The sequence below is a fragment of the Rattus norvegicus genome, chromosome 1 (genome assembly GCF_036323735.1).
Source record: "Rattus norvegicus strain BN/NHsdMcwi chromosome 1, GRCr8, whole genome shotgun sequence".
Taxonomy (NCBI): domain Eukaryota; kingdom Metazoa; phylum Chordata; class Mammalia; order Rodentia; family Muridae; genus Rattus; species Rattus norvegicus.
The window spans coordinates 78,841,976-78,858,222 of record NC_086019.1 but is presented as its reverse complement, the minus strand read 5'-3'; the positions used below and the strand labels follow the sequence as shown (position 1 = coordinate 78,858,222).

General features: G+C 39.6%; 1 protein-coding gene and 1 pseudogene across 11 annotated transcripts; both read left to right on the top strand.

The window, feature by feature from the left end:
* Positions 1–4,928: 4,928 nt before the first annotated feature.
* On the top strand, positions 4,929–10,538 carry Lilrb4 (leukocyte immunoglobulin like receptor B4). Of its 11 annotated transcripts, NM_001419406.1 has the most exons (11): positions 4,971–5,048; positions 5,191–5,226; positions 5,432–5,716; positions 5,856–6,158; positions 7,199–7,234; positions 7,942–8,058; positions 8,270–8,345; positions 8,422–8,459; positions 8,705–8,757; positions 9,923–9,988; positions 10,093–10,538. In NM_001419406.1, exons 1-11 carry the CDS (start codon positions 5,015–5,017, stop codon positions 10,177–10,179), a joined length of 1,131 nt encoding a protein of 376 aa, NP_001406335.1. In that variant the 5' UTR covers positions 4,971–5,014; the 3' UTR covers positions 10,180–10,538. The 11 variants fall into 11 exon arrangements, 10 of the variants coding, with proteins under 10 accessions (XP_038959790.1, XP_063139091.1, XP_038959789.1 ...); XM_039103862.2 differs by lacking the exon at positions 5,432–5,716 and having other exon boundaries at positions 4,929–5,048; positions 10,093–10,437; NM_001013894.2 differs by lacking the exon at positions 7,942–8,058.
* A 2,489-nt stretch (positions 10,539–13,027) lies between these two features.
* Mospd1-ps1 (motile sperm domain containing 1, pseudogene 1) lies at positions 13,028–15,683 on the top strand (annotated as a pseudogene).
* Positions 15,684–16,247: the final 564 nt, after the last annotated feature.

The window sequence follows — 16,247 nt, the reverse complement described above, 5'->3', positions numbered from 1 at the left end:
AGACCTGTACAGTAAGAACTTCAAGCCTCTGAAGAAAGAAATTTAAGAAGATCTCAGAAGATGGAAAGATCTCCCATGCTCATGGATTGGCAGGATTGATATAGTAAAAATAGCCATTTTGCCAAAACCAATCTACAGATCTAATCCAATTCCCATCAAAATTCCAAATCAATTCTTCATAGCATTAGAAAGAGAAATTCACAAATTCATTTGAAATAACAAAACACCCAGTACAGCAAAAACTATACTCAACAATAAAAGAACTTCTGGAAAAATCACCATCCCTTGTCTTAAGCTGTATTACAGATCAATAGTGATCAAACCTGTAAGATACTGGGACAGAGACAGACAGCTCTATCATTAGAATAGAATTACAGACCCAGAAAAGAACCCACATACTTATGGTCACTTGATATTTGACACAGGGGCTAAAACCATCCAATGGAAAAAAGATAGCATTTTCAGCAAATGGTGCTGGTTCAACTGGAGGGCAACATGTAGAAGAATGCAGATCCATCCATGCTTATCACCCTGTACAAAGCTTAAGTCCAAGTGGATCAAGGACCTCCACATCAAACCAGACACACTCAAACTAATAGAAGAAAAACTAGGGAAGCATCTGGAACACATGGGCACTGGAAAAAATTTCCTGAACAAAACACCAATGGCTTATGCTCTAAGATCAAGAATCGACAAATGGGATCTCATAAAACTGCAAAGCTTCTGTAAGGCAAAGGACACTGTGGTTAGGACAAAACGGCAACCAACAGATTGGGAAAAGATTTTTACCAATCCTACAATAGATAGAGGCCTTATATCCAAAATATACAAAGAACTCAAGAAGTTAGACCGCAGGGAAACAAATAACCCTATTAAAAAATGGGGTTCAGAGCTAAACAAAGAATTCACAGCTGAGGAATGCCGAATGGCTGAGAAACACCTAAAGAAATGTTCAACATCTTTAGTCATAAGGGAAATGCAAATCAAAACAAACCTGAGATTTCACCTCACACCAGTGAGAATGGCTAAGATCAAAAACTCAGGTGACAGCAGATGCTGGCGAGGATGTGGAGAAAGAGGAACACTCCTCCATTGTTGGTGGGATTGCAGACTGGTAAAACCATTCTGGAAATCAGTCTGGAGGTTCCTCAGAAAATTGGACATTGAACTGCCTGAGGATCCAGCTATACCTCTCTTGGGCATATACCCAAAAGATTCCTCAACATACAAAAGAGATACGTGCTCCACTATGTTCATCGCAGCCTTATCTATAATAGCCAGAAACTGGAAAGAACCCAGATGCCCTTCAACAGAGGAATGGATACAGAAAATGTGGTACATCTACACAATGGAATATTACTCAGCTATCAAAAACAACGAGTTTATGAAATTCGTAGGCAAATGGTTGGAACTGGAAAATATCATCCTGAGTGAGCTAACCCAATCACAGAAAGACATACATGGTATGCACTCATTGATAAGTGGCTATTAGCCCAAATGCTTGAATTACCCTAGATCCCTAGAACAAACGAAACTCAAGACGGATGATCAAAATGTGAATGCTTCACTCCTTCTTTAAATGAGGAAAAAGAATACCCTTGGCAGGGAAGGGAGAGGCAAAGATTAAAACAGAGACTGAAGGAACACCCATTCAGAGCCTGCCCCACATATGACCCATACATATACAGCCACCCAATTAGAGAAGATGGATGAAGCAAAGAAGTGCAGGCCTACAGGAACCGGATGTAGATCGCTCCTGAGAGACACAGCCAGAATACAGCAAATACAGAGGCGAATGCCAGCAGCAAACCACTGAACTGAGAATAGGTCCCCCGTTGAAGGAATCAGAGAAAGAACTGGAAGAGCTTGAAGGGGCTCGAGACCCCAAAAGTACAACAATGTCAAGCAACCAGAGCTTCCAGGGACTAAGCCACTACCTAAAGACTATACATGGACTGACTCTGGACTCTGACCCCATAGGTAGCAATGAATATCCTAGTAAGAGCACCAGTGGAAGGGGAAGCCCTGGGTCCTGCTAAGACTGAACCCCCAGTGAACTAGACTATGGGGGGAGGGCGGCAATGGGGGGAGGGTTGGGAGGGGAACACCCATAAGGAAAGGGAGGGGGGAGGGGGATGTTTGCCCGGAAACCGGGAAAGGGAATAACACTTGAAATGTATATAAGAAATACTCAAGTTAATAAAAAAAAAGAATAAAAAAAAAAAAAAAGAAATGCCAGATTGGCACTGAAAGTTTCGCTAACACTCCACCAGTTTCCTCCCCAAGCTGCTTTTATCTTTTTCAGGCTACTTCAGTTCTGTGAAGATATATTCAAATCTAAAGCTTAGATGTAGGGTTCACAAATAAGAAAGAATACAGGGCATTTGATTTTAGGAGACTTCATTAGTTCACTTACTATCATTTTCAACATTTACGTCAGGAAACTGCAAATATCTGACATATATGGCCATGAGCAGCAGCTATAATCATACAGACTATTATTGGAGTCATCTAACACCTCAATCTCTTCTGACCATCCCTTCCCCACTTTCTGCAATGATTCTTATGACCTGTTAGAGGGGCAGTGAGTCATAAGCCCCACTTAGTCCTGAGCATTTGATGGTGTCATAAGGCTTACATATTTGACCAGTTGTGAAATGGCTTTCATCTGTTCCAGACAGGTCTAATCAATTGCTGTAATGGTAAGTTATGGAAGATTTTTCATTACTGTGAGTATTTAGCAGAGTTATGGTACTATGTTTAATTCTATGGTGCATAATATGTCTAGTTACAGGTTCTTGACCCCAATACTGGTACCAGGTTTGGATATAACTTGTTGAATGAGACTTATTGCCAAATGGATTGTGATTACTTGATGCCACATTATTTGTTTATTTTGTTTGTTATATTGTGCGAGTTGGTATGGATTTCCGGGCCAGGCATATCTTAGCTCTCAGTGTTCACAGGCAGCTAGAACAGATGATTGCTTTTTTTCTCCAGTTTTTCCTTTTAATACACTAAAAGCCAAGCAATAGAGATGAGGCTTTCCAAAGATATCCTGACTCTGGGACATTTATTTCTTATCCTGTGGTGTCTAGTATGGGGTTTGTTACCCTTTAATGATAGCTCCAATTAAATGCTCAATAAATATCAATGTGTATATTTGAGGAAATTTGCATATGATAATTTTGAAATCCCTTTATGTCTACATACACACACACACACACACACACACACACACACACACACACACTTTTCCAAGTTCCACTCTATCTTTACACATACCCTGACATTAATCTTTGCTGTAACTTAATTTCTCTTCTTTCCATAGTGATAGCTTGTTGTATCCACCATCCCTTTAAGTTCTACTTGCATGACCCATGACTAATTACTAATTTCCATGGTTATTCTAAATGAAGTGTAAACATGATGTTTCAAGGCTAATACCTGCAAATGAGAGAAAACATATGATTCTTTTACTTGCGGGTATAGGTCTGGTCATTCAGAACAAGAATTTCAAGCTCCATCCATTCATCTATAAGGTATACCCTTTTCTCCACTATTTTTTGATGAGATCAAATGGGAGAGAAGCTGGTGATTTTGTTTCAGCATTGAGAAAAATCCAAATTTTTCCTTTATGTCTGCAGAATTCCAAAAACATATTCTGAAATGTACTTACATAAATGCTGATGGACGTAGCTTATTTAATATATATAGAGAGACACAAATTGTTTTGAGAACATAGTGTTTGATTGGATACACAATTAGTTTGGGCAATTTCATTTGAATTAGAGGACAAAACATTCTAATATCCCCCCCCCCACATAAGGCCACACTGGCAGAAACAAATATTTTTTTCCAAATGTGGTGTGGAGAACCAATGACTGTAATTGTGATTACACAACCAAAATATGTTTGGAAGGCTGCTTACATGAACTTGGGAAATTTTTAAAAACCTATGTCACCAAAACACCCTCTCACCCTTTTTCTTTCATCTTTCTGCTTCAAGAAAGAATAATAGCATAAGGACTAACATTGTCAAAAACCTCCCATCTCCCATAATAAAGTACTTATATGTCCAGTCCACGAAAAATATATGTTGACATTACAACTACTAAAATTAGAAAAGGGAAGCACCATTTTTCTTTCATGTCATCCTCAAAGGTTAAATTTCCACAATGCATAGGCATGTGCAGGACATGGTTTTATTATTATGTCTCTGGCCTAATAGAAGCCAGTCACCAAATTTCAGGTAAAAGAATGGAAAATTTCAGTACTAAACTGAATAATAAATTCAAAGGTGCCTTCATTTTCATACCCAGAATCTAAACTTAAACCTCTGGAACCTGAAAGTACTTAAGTTAAAGATCTTGGAGGACTTAAGCCTTGTGATCTCAACAGAATAGAAACATCTTGATGATGCAAACTTGTAGACAAAGGGGTGAAACAAGTGAAAAGTGAGAAGAGACTTTGGTAAAATAGTGGACCATGTGTGCAGTGGATCAGGTCCATTTGGTCAAAGTTGTAAACAACCACTGGAGCTTAGTCAGAAATGAGATGAGACCTGCTATGAAACATACCTTATCTAACTTGACTCAGTTTTCCTCCTTGGGATTGTGTCCTCCAATTGAAAGAGCATGAGTGAGTCTTGACTTAGAACACTGTACAGGTTTTGACCAACATCACATTTCTTAACCTGGATCTACAATTTTTCTAGTTTAAAATAAAACACTATTACAAATTAATGTACTCTGGCTTGGAAAACAGAGGGATAGCTAAAAACCTGTGAGGAATAGAGAAAAATTTTCTCTAAAAGCAATTCAGAGACCTGAGTATTTACATAGTCATCTGTACTGGGGAAAATACAGAAGTTTCCTTCCCACAATAGAAATGATGTTGAAAACCCATGACAGGAAGGACCTGCCCAGAATATGACAGATGCATATTGGCTGATGTTACAGAACATGGTCAGACTGTCCCAAGAACACAGCTACAAACATTACTAGGAGTCATCATGATCTCCATGCTCACCATGCTGCTGTACCTTGGTGAGTTATGAAAGGGGGGGGGGTGGACACTTAAATCTGAAAGGGAACCTACTCAATAGCCAATTTAATTTCACATGGACACCCCAGGGAATCCATTCTGGTTCTAAATGTGAAAAGGCTCTGAGGAAAACTTTTCTTCCAGGTCTCATTTTGGAACACAGGACTAAAATACAGGCAGGTAAGTGACTCCAGCCATCCCAGTATTTGATTCTTCACTCTGATGAGTAAACCTTTATTTCACTTTCTAATGAGTCAGTTCCTCACAACAGTAATAAAAAAGAAAATATTTAAGGGCTAATGTCTTGTTCCCTGGGAGTGTTCTGTGCAAAGAGCTATTGTCTGAAGGATTGTGTACTGGGATTCAGCCTTTGATTTCTTTGCAGGACACCTTCCAAGGCCCATCATCTGGGCCGAGCCAGGCTCTATGATTGCCATTTATACATCTGTGACTATCTGGTGTCAGGGGTCTTGGGAGGCCCAGAAGTATCATCTGTATAAAGAGGGAAATGTAAATCCTTGGGACACTCAACTCCCTCTGGAAACCAGGAATAAGGCTAAGTTCAACATTCAATACATGACAACCACTTATGCAGACACATATAAGTGTTACTATGAGAGTGCTGCTGGTTTTTCAGAGCACAGTGATGCCATGGAGCTGGTGATGACAGGTAAGAGGACACTCAGGGGACCCAGTACAGCTCCCTCATAAGAAAATCTATTCTCCATGAGCACTTTCCTCAGAGTCGAATCCTGGAGGACAATATGGGTAGCTCTAGTTCATTTCACATACTGCTCCTTGTATCCTAGGAGCCTATACAAATCCCAGCCTGTCAGTCTGGCCCAGTTCTGATGTGACCTCTGGAGTTTCCATAGCCTTTAAGTGTAGCTCATCCATGGGATTTGGCAGATTCATTCTGATCCAGGACGGAAAAGACAGCTTTCGATGGACCCTGGACTCACAACGACATGACAACCAACCATTCCATGCTACTTTTGTTCTGGACACTGTTACTCCCAACCACAATGGAACATTCAGATGCTATGGCTCTTTTAGAAATGAACCACATTTGTGGTCGAAATCAAGTGATCCCCTTGTCCTCATGGTATCAGGTAAGCAGCACACACACACACACACACACACACACACACACACACACACACACACCCCTATCAACTTTAGTTTATTGGGTCACTTGGGTCTTTTTCCTAATATAATCTGTAGCCTTGAATATGAGGGAGAAAACCCTGTGGTTAAAAATCTGTCTAGTTTAAAAGACATTCACCACCACCACACCCCAATACAGGGTTGCAGTCAGAAGTCCCTTATTCATGTGACTTCCTCTATGACTCATTGTAATTTAGCAGTGACAGTTGAGAATGATCAACAATTGATGAAATGATCATATAATGTCTCTGTCCTAGTTTTCTTCCTATTTTTGTGGTAAAACACCATGGTCTCAATAAAGCAACTCAGTGAGAAAGGGGTTTATTCCATCTTATTTTGTATGGAGCTCCCTGAAAGCAATTAGATGTAGGCATGCAAGTAAGAACTGAATTAAGGATCACAGCTCACATGTTTACTTGCCAATGGCTTGCAGTCTTGCTTTCTTACATCATCCAGGTCTAATCACTCATGATTAGACTCAACCACAGTGTTCTGGGATCTCCTACATCAATAAATTAGAAAAATCTTTCCACTAACATGCCTTTAGTCCAATATGATAGATTAATTTTATCTATTGCAGTTGCCTCTTTCCAGATTAATCTAGCTTATATTAAGTTAGCAAAACCTAATAAGAACCTTCTTCAGTGGCAGACACTCTCCTTCATTATCCTAAAACCATGTGCCCAGATTCATGTTAATAGTTGGACACCAGAGGCTTTTGGTACAGGTATTGCACAGATTCAGTTGGGCAGTTCTAAGTCCCTTGTAGTCTCTATCCTTCCCATATATTCAATGATAAAAGCTTTGTATTTTATTGGTAAGCTGAACTGTGCTGTTCACAGATATCTAAGAACCCAGAGACACAAAATATTGTCTGCAATAGAGTAATATTCTTTTGGAATTAGTATCCTGTTGAGATAGAAAGAAACAAACATAGTAAAGTGTTATGAACTCTAATGTTCATCTCTCCATCAATTTCTGGCAGAAACCAAGAACCAGTCTCCTACACACACTGAAGATGGTAAGTGAAATCTCTCCTGGGAGGTGGTTATAGCATCTTACAGAAGTTAAGAAAGTAGGAGATCTGAATTTGTGACTTAGATAATATGTTCTTTCCACAGTTTAGGGTTTAATTTCTCTCAACATGAATTTCAGACCTTCCTTTAGAGGAACTTCTGATCACTTAGGTTACTGAAATTTCTGACAAAGATTCTTCCTATGCTCTAGCTCCATGGCCTAATTTTATTGAACAATATTGGGAGATTAAAATGTTCTTTTGAGATTCAGACATGAGGGAAAGTCACTTTCTCTGAGTTTTTTCTTGATTTCTGCTAATATAAAGGAACAAGTTTGCCCATACCTTTAATTTACTCCTAATGCTTTCTTTGGCTGTGACATCCTGGGTAAGGAGGAGGCTCATCCATCAAATCCCAGTTCTGAAATCACTATGTCCCCTTTGCCACAAATATGGTGGCACAGCATACTGGAGCAGACTCAGAGCTGGTGCTAGATATTTACTATTGAGTTCAAGCCCCAGCTTTTTATATTCATTCTAAATGACATGGGTCAAATAAAATGGTCTCTGTGAACCATAATATTCTCACCTATATAGACTATATTTCCATGTTGAATAGTTACCATATTGGAGGCCCTGAGTGGCCTAGTCATGTAATAGGTACTTGGGTAAACAACATCATTCTGTCATATATGATGTCAATTGTGCCTAAGGACTGAAAACATACCAGAAGATTTTGACTGGAGTCTTGGTGTCATTCCTCCTACTTTTATTACTCCTGCTTCTTCTCATCCTCATTCGATACCGGTATAGTTGCAAAAAGAAGGCTAGTAAGTATAGTGTGAGTGCCTTGGATGTCTAGAGGTGGTGGGCAGAAAAAAACATAATCTCAAGACATGTACAAATTTCAAAGATATTGCAATATTTTCCACCTCCCTGAGTATTTGTATGGTCATAGCAAGGGATTTAACAGTCCCTTTTTTCCTCCAAAAATTTCTATTGGTGGAGCCTTCCTAGCTGATGCTTTTTCAATTCATGCAGCTCAAAGAGATGCCAACTTACAATTGACTTCAGGGGTTCCAGAAACAACATACAGAGATAGACTCCACCAGAAGAGGTAATTTCTGTCCATAGATTAAAGCCTCCTATCTGCCATATACCTCATTTCTACCTGATTGTCACTGTCTTCACAGCTCCAGCCCAGATGCTACCATCAATGAAAAATACCTGTGTGAGAATAACAGAGATCTGGGGAAGGGGATTATTTAGACCTCAGAATCAGAGAACTGATGGGGAGGGTCTTGGATCAGCACTTGGAGAGAAAGAACTTTCACAATGGATCTAGAAATGTCACCACATTCCCTGATTCTCTCTCTCCTTGGGACAAGGAAACCCATGGGACAAGGACATGGGTCTGAGTCAAAGAGATACCAGACCCTGTAGCTAAGAATTGCCTCCTTTCTTCTGACATGACAGATGCTTCTGTGAAAAACACACAATCTGAGGACAATGGAGAGCTGGACAGTTGGGTGAGATTCCTGCCCCATTCACATTGATAAGAATGTTTGGCCTAATAGTACATTGTATAAGTAAGAACTACATAGGGCCCCTCCATTTTGGAAGAGTTTGACTCTGTGAACTATGATATCTCTTTGCTTTCCCTATGACTGTGTGAACCTCCTCTACAGCCTCTTTTCTGAATGTATGTCATCTGTCTGTTGCTTAGCATCAGGCGCTTTATCTTTTAAAAGGACAGTTGTGTCAATGAGCCCTTGCCACTGCCACCACACCAATCCGCATATATTCACTCACCCTGTTATCCACAGAGAATTTCTTTTTTATAAGTTTGAGGAAATTTTTATTAGGCTTTAAAAGAAAAAAAGAACAGGCATTTGGTTAATCTTAGCAGCTGTCTGGTGGAGAAAGAGGAAATGAAGAAAATAAATTGGGGGGACACCACACTGTTTGGGTAGAGCTAGGATGAAGAGAAACTATGTGGTAGGATAACCCACAAAGCAGGTAGAATAGCTTTAAGGAAAGAGTAAGGAATCACAAAGTGTTGGGAAAGTGTTTTTAGAACATATATACAAAAATAATTAAAGTTATGAAATAACTCAGAATAGTAGTCATATTTACAAAAATGTGTGGAACTATAAGCTACATCTGAGATCATTTTTTCTTCTGGATCTTCATAGAGTCTGTGAACAAAGAAAAGAACAGAGCTCCTTGTCTACTCTAAGCTTACCTCAAGGCTAGAAAATGAGAGGTGTATAACTGAAGAATGTTAGTGGTGTAGAAAATGAAACAGAAGATATAGAGTGTGTGAGGCACACAGGGTCAGTGTGAATCATAAAAGAAAATTCTGACTAGGTTTATTCTGAGTTTAACCCTGAATGAAGAAGTCCACACAGACAACTAATGCACTGGCACACATAGGCAGAAAATGCAGTAGATGCAAAGGACTTCAGACATGAAGATATAGCTGGAGCTGAGGAAACAGGAATCTGTGTAAGAATAAAAGGCTGGAACTATGGGAAGGAAGTTTCCAGACTCCCCAAGTTCTGGGGGAAGCATTTCAAGGCCCCTTCAAGAATGAAATAATGTGACTTAAATTCCTAAAGCATCTCCTGGCTACAGAAGATACTGGATAGAACCAGGAGTCACTTTATCCACTTTATTGTCTCCTTGCTGCAGAACCCACCTGATAAAGACCCCCATGGAATTGTGTACGCCCAGGTGAAACCCTCCAGACTTCGGAAGGTAGAAATTTCCCACTGTCAGGAACCTTTTCCCTCAGGTTCATTCCAACCCAATAAGTTATTAACACTAAACACATACCTTCTTCCAACTCTATCCCACTCCAGGATACTACATCCTGGAGACCCAAAGAGACCCAGGTTGTAACCTACGCCCAGTTGTGCAGCAGGACTCAGGAATATGACAACCGCTGAGACCAGCAAGCAGCCAAAGCAAGAAGAAGACCCAGACCCAACATTCCATGAATGAAAACTAGAAATTTTCTAAGACAGTATTTGTTTCCAGTGGACTCTGTTTAATTAATGGCAGCCATCATGAATCATGGGTCATCAGAAACTTCTTAGAATTTTGGGAATACACTTTATTCTTTGTTCAGAGATAACAAATATCCTTATATTTTGTAAATAAAGCTAAATCTTTCTCAATAAACAATTCATAAAGTGAGAAACAAATGAAGTGAAATGTTGTGAATTGAATGACAATGTAACCAGGGCACACTGATCAATGAAACTAGAATTTTCAGATCCATGAATAAATGCACAAGTGAACAAAATGTCTTCAAAATCAATGGCCTTGTTTGTCTATTATAATGAGAATATAGAATTAAAAAATACAACTATTCCAGATGAGGAAATGGTGAAGTAAGACAAGCCACTGGCTCTGCATGATGACAAGTCATCCCAGGCAAGTAGAAGGACTGGGATCAATGCCCTACCTAACATATTAGAAAGATCCTGTCTCAAAGTATAAATGACCCACAGCCACCACATATAGCCAGGACTAGGTAGACTTAGAAAGCTATTTTTAAGACATGAAGTTAGGAGAAGGAGCTGTGGAGGTGAACTTAGGGAGAGCTGCAGCAGAATGTTGGGAGCTATATCCTTAAAACCCTTTATTATTGATGTTAATATTATAGAGTTAAGTATTACTGGGTTCATTAAGAGGTCAGGACAATGGAAAATCCCCAGCCAGCTTCAGAAGGCTAATACAAATCTGGAGGTCAGGATGCCTAATGATATGACAAACTTGTGACCTTTCTGAGAAACCAACATCCTGTTGACATCAGATGACCGCAAGAACACTGTGTCCTTAGCTTGTGTAGAAGTTGCCCATTTCCCCCTCCCTCTGTTACCCCTGCTATGGTATAAATTCAGCCTTGGGAAAAATAATATTTGTTGCCTTTATCAGACTCTTGTCTTGGCATCCTTCTTTGCATCTCTTGTCCCCCATTCTCTCCTAGGTTGTCCCCAACCTCCACTGACTGCCCTGTGGGCCAGGGCAGTGGAAGCTAAAGGCTAAATATAATCATATTTTATTGTATGAATTTAAATGTATGAACTTCTCAAGAATAAAGGAAAAATATAAATGGGCATGTCTGGTGATTAGCTGGAAGTTTGTGATGGAGGAGGATCTGAGGAATCTATAGAAGTGACCATAGCTGAGATTCCTACAAGATAAGGACATAGAGACTTAAGGGGCTACCTCCTATGGCCAAGCAGGACTTCCAGAGGAGGCAGGGGGACATCAAGCAACCCAAAAAAACTTTCAACCCAAAATGTGCCTTGCCTACAAAATGTGCAGGAATAAAGATGGAGCACAGCCAATCAATGATTGCCCCAACTAGAGTTCCATCCCATGGGAAAAAGCCACCTCCTGCCACTATCAATGATACTTTGCTATACTTATAGACAGGAACCTGGCATAACTACCTTCTGAGAGGATTCATTCAGCAGCAGATGGAGACAGATGTAGAGACCTACAGCCAAACACAAGGTGGAGCTTGGGGAGCCTTGGGAAAGAGTATAGGTTAGAAGTGAGCAAGCCAAAGGGATCAAGTACACCACAAAACCTACAGAATCAACTGACCTGGGACTATGGTGGCTCTGGGGCACCTACTGTGGAGCATGTAGTAGCTGGACTTACACACCCTACATATTAGCAGCAGGTGTGCAGCTTGGTATTCATGTGGGTCCCTTAAAAAGTTGAGCAAGTGCTGGCTCAATCACTGTACCCTGCCTTTGGATCCCCTTTCCAACCTGGACTGCCTGGTTGGACCTCAGTAAAAGAGGATGTGCATAGTCCTGCTGGGACTAGATACCCCAGGATAGGGTGGAACCCAAGGAGCTTCACATTCTCTGAGAAGAAAGAAAAAGGGAAGGGATGGACAGGAATTTATAAGGGTGGGACAGGGAGTAGAGGAGGGAGGAAGACTCTGATCAGGATGTAAAGTGAATAAAAAGTAATAAATTATTGGAAAAACAAATGAATAAAATAAGGATTCAGATACAGCTTAATGACAGAGTTCTTATTTATCACTTGCAAAGCCCTGGACCTCATTCCTAGCAGTAGAATATGAATAGGAACAGGGAGAGAAAAGGGGAGATCGATAGGAAGAAGAAGAGGGAAAAGGGCAGGGAGAGGGACAGGGACAGACATGACAGGGAAAGCTAGCAAGTTAGTGGTACTTGCATGTATGGCCTTCAACTGGAGTAGGATCAACTTACCATGAGTCACATCCTTAAAGAAAACTGACTATCCCTCTCCCTGCAATTATCAGTTGCCAACAGGATGGAGACTTCATGCCCATCTCCTCTTTCTTTGTTGGTATTTGGTCTGGCTTGATATTGTGCATGTGGGTCTAAAATCACAGCTATCCTGCTGTTTAAAAATCACTATTTCCTTATAGTTATCCACTGTCTTTTACTTTTTTCTGTCTCCTCTTTTGCAATGATCCCTGAGCTGTGGATGGAAGTATATGACATTCCTTCCCCTAGCACGTATCAATTTCCAACAGGAATTGTGAGCCTCTTTCCTCTCCATGCTGTAGTCCTGAGTTGTTTCACCTTGTGTAGACCTTGTGCCAGTGACTCACAGCTACTATGAGTTAATGGGTAAAATGTTCCAGTTATGTTCATAAGAGACTATTTTACAGCAACATTTAAACCCCTTATTTCTCACAATCCTTCCTTGTCTTCCACATTGCAGTCTGGGCCTTCTGAGGAAGAGCATGTGATGTTCTATATAGGAAGAAGAGATGTTCTAGATAAGTCTAAGGACCACAAGTCACTTATTCTTTGCACTTTGACCAGTTGTGCATCTCTGTATTCATTATCATATGCTGCATAAAGGGTGTTTTGCTATGAGATATGAGAGTTGTACTCTTCTAAGTGTATAAGGATAAATATTTAGAAAGCAGTTTAATATTGTGTCTTTTTAATAAAATAATATTGAGACCAATGGCCTTTCAGACATAAGCTCTTGACCAAATTACAATATTAGGCTTAGGTTCTCCCCAGTGGAGCAGGCCTTAAGTCCAATTAGAATCTGTTGCTTAACCTCTTTAACTCCCAAGCCACTACTATACCAACAGTCATATTGTGTCAGACAAATCATTATTTTATTGATTTCTGTGATGGGTGAGATTGCTTATGCCTCCTACAAACAACCTTCACAGCACCTCTTGGCCTTATGAAATGTGTCCAGGAGAGAATGTTCCCTGGTAGATACCTGTTTGATGTCTCCATATTTTATATTCAAAGTACTTGTTGTCTTCAACAATAAGATCTTACAATTGGTTCTACAGTGTTATTAAGAATAATGGCAATAGGCAGTCTGGAGACTCTGACAAAGGAGCAGGGAGCAGTCACAGCTGCTTTCCGAGGAGCCAGTGTTGCTGAGATTGCCAAAATGCTTTGGAGTTTTTAACTGAATCTAAGAAAGTCCAAAATAGACTTGAGACTGTAAAGACAGAAGCTGCAGCAAGGGGGATACAGTGCCAATGCATCAACAAAAAAGACAACCAGAGTTAGTGGAAGGGAATCTTCCTGTCTTTGTGTTTCCCACGGAGCTAATATTTTATGCAGATGATCAATCAACACATAAGCAAGTGTTGACTCTGTACAATCCCTATGAGTTTGCCTTAAAGTTCAAAGTTTTGTGTACGACTCCAAATAAGTATGTTGTCATTGATGCTGCTGGTGCAGTGAAGCCACAGTGCTGTGTGGATATTGTCACTCGTCATTGAGATGTTCAATCCTGTCACTATGGTGTAATAGACAAATTCCGTCTCCAGGTTTCAGAACAAAGCCAGAGGAAAGCCTTAGGAAGGAAAGAGGTTATTGCTACTCTTCTCCCATCTGCGAAAGAACAACAAAAGGAAGAAGAGGAGAAGAGAATAAAGGAGCACTTAACCGAGAGTGTATTTTTTGAGCAGTCCTGTCAACCAGCCATTTAAACAAGCCAGTGGATAATGATTAAAGCTTACATGATGGACTTCTGTATATGCAGGATGTAAGTCTTCATGGAATTAGCATGGTGGCGAAGACGGAGGCAGAACACACATGCGGAACACTGATGCCTGCTGGCCACTGTTTGTCTTACTCGTTGGTTTTAGAAGCTCAGAGATTGTTGTCCTTTTTTTTTTTTAACAGAAAACAGAGCAGTCTCTTCAGGACCTAGTTTGCTAACTGTCTTCCTGGGAGTGGTCTTATCACAATGGCTATACTTAGAACATGAACAAGGATTAAAACTGACTTCTGAAGTAAATTTATCTTAAAATATGAATGTGGACTGCCTTTTATCTCTTCCACTCCATTAACACACTACAAATTATGGAATGATTATAAATAACTGCAAATGTATAATATATATTTTCAATTAGTCTATAATTTTATTTGAAGGACTGTAGCACTTTATGTTAAGTATCTAACAAAGATACTTCTGAGCGATTGATATCTAGGAAATTATTTGAAGACATTCTTTTAAACTCTATACCTATTATGCAAATAACTTTAGTTCAATGTTATTGTTCTTCTTTTGATTTCGAAGTCACTTTGATAAGGGTCATGGGTCCTTCAAATTTTAAGGCCTATATGAGCAACTGAGCTGATTGAACATAAAGTGACATTGCCTAGACACAAGCACCGACATTACTATGTAAATCATAGACTTCCTCCTAGCATTACAAGGAGTTGCTGCCAGGTTTCTTAAGCAAATATAGTATAGTCAGTGTGTGAGGGGGTTGGAAACATAAGGTACTTACTGAGGGATCATGCTTACCCTGGACTCGTGACAGAAGACAAGATGTTTTAAAATTATCTCGTGAACTGCAGGACAGGCTGTCGTTCAGAGAACAGGCTGTCGTTCAGAGAACAGGCCCCTCACAGTAGATTGCTTTCCCTATTTGGCCTGAGAGTTCTAAAGAAAGGTAGGCATTTTTAAAATTAATTGGTTCATCCTGGTTTTACTTCTGGTTAATCCTTAATGTATTAAGGGGAAAATCACTTTTTGGTTTTCTCCCAAGCCCCTTGCTTGCCTGAGTGTAAGTGACTCACCCTGGTTAGGAATGTCAGATGACAATTAGTTTCTGAGGACATGACTTTTTTTTTCACTTTCAAACTCTTAAGCCAAGTAGAGAAAGCCCTAAATACCTGTGTCTATTTTATATCAGTCACTGGGACGTTTTTTAAGTTTTTACTTATTCAAGTAAATTTACCAAAAAAAGAAAAAAGCCCCCTAAGCACAATGACTTCCATTTCTTGACAGTGTTCTCTGGCGTCTCACGTCTGTGTGTTTAACTGTTGTCACAGCAACTGATCTTCCTCTTGGGATTTTTATCTGAAAGCACAATGCATCGAGTCTCTTGAAAATCGAATTCTCTTGTAGCTCTTTTTATGGAATAAACTTTATGCACTGCTAACGTAACATTCTCAAGGAATAGACATAAACACAAATGTATGCCTGAAGCTGATTTTTTTGGGGGAGGGGGCAGGAAACGATACTCTGCTTCTAGAAGCTTTTTGTTTAGTATTTCATAAATCATTGTTTAACCATTTGTGTGGAGCATAAACTATTCAGTGGATCATGTCTGTACATTGTGTAATGACTGAAAAGCACATAAATGAAATCGACTTTGAACTCAAAAAAAAAAGAATAATGGCAATAATTTGTACAATTTGGGGTATGTCTTGTTCTCCCTGACCAGTAATGACAAAGAGGGTATCCGACATCTGGCACTGGAATTTTCTGCTTAGTATTCTATGGCTTCTTACAGGAGAAGTATATTTTTGCATAGAGTAACCAAGATTAAATTAAACTTCATAGATGTGTGTGTGTGTGTGTGTTATAAAATAGGTTTCAATATGACCTTTTCTATTTTAATATAATTATATCATTTCTCTATTCTCTTTCTTCCCTACAAATGTTCACATATATTTGTTCATCATTTTTCATATTCTTGTCTCTTTGCTCAATGATTATTTTT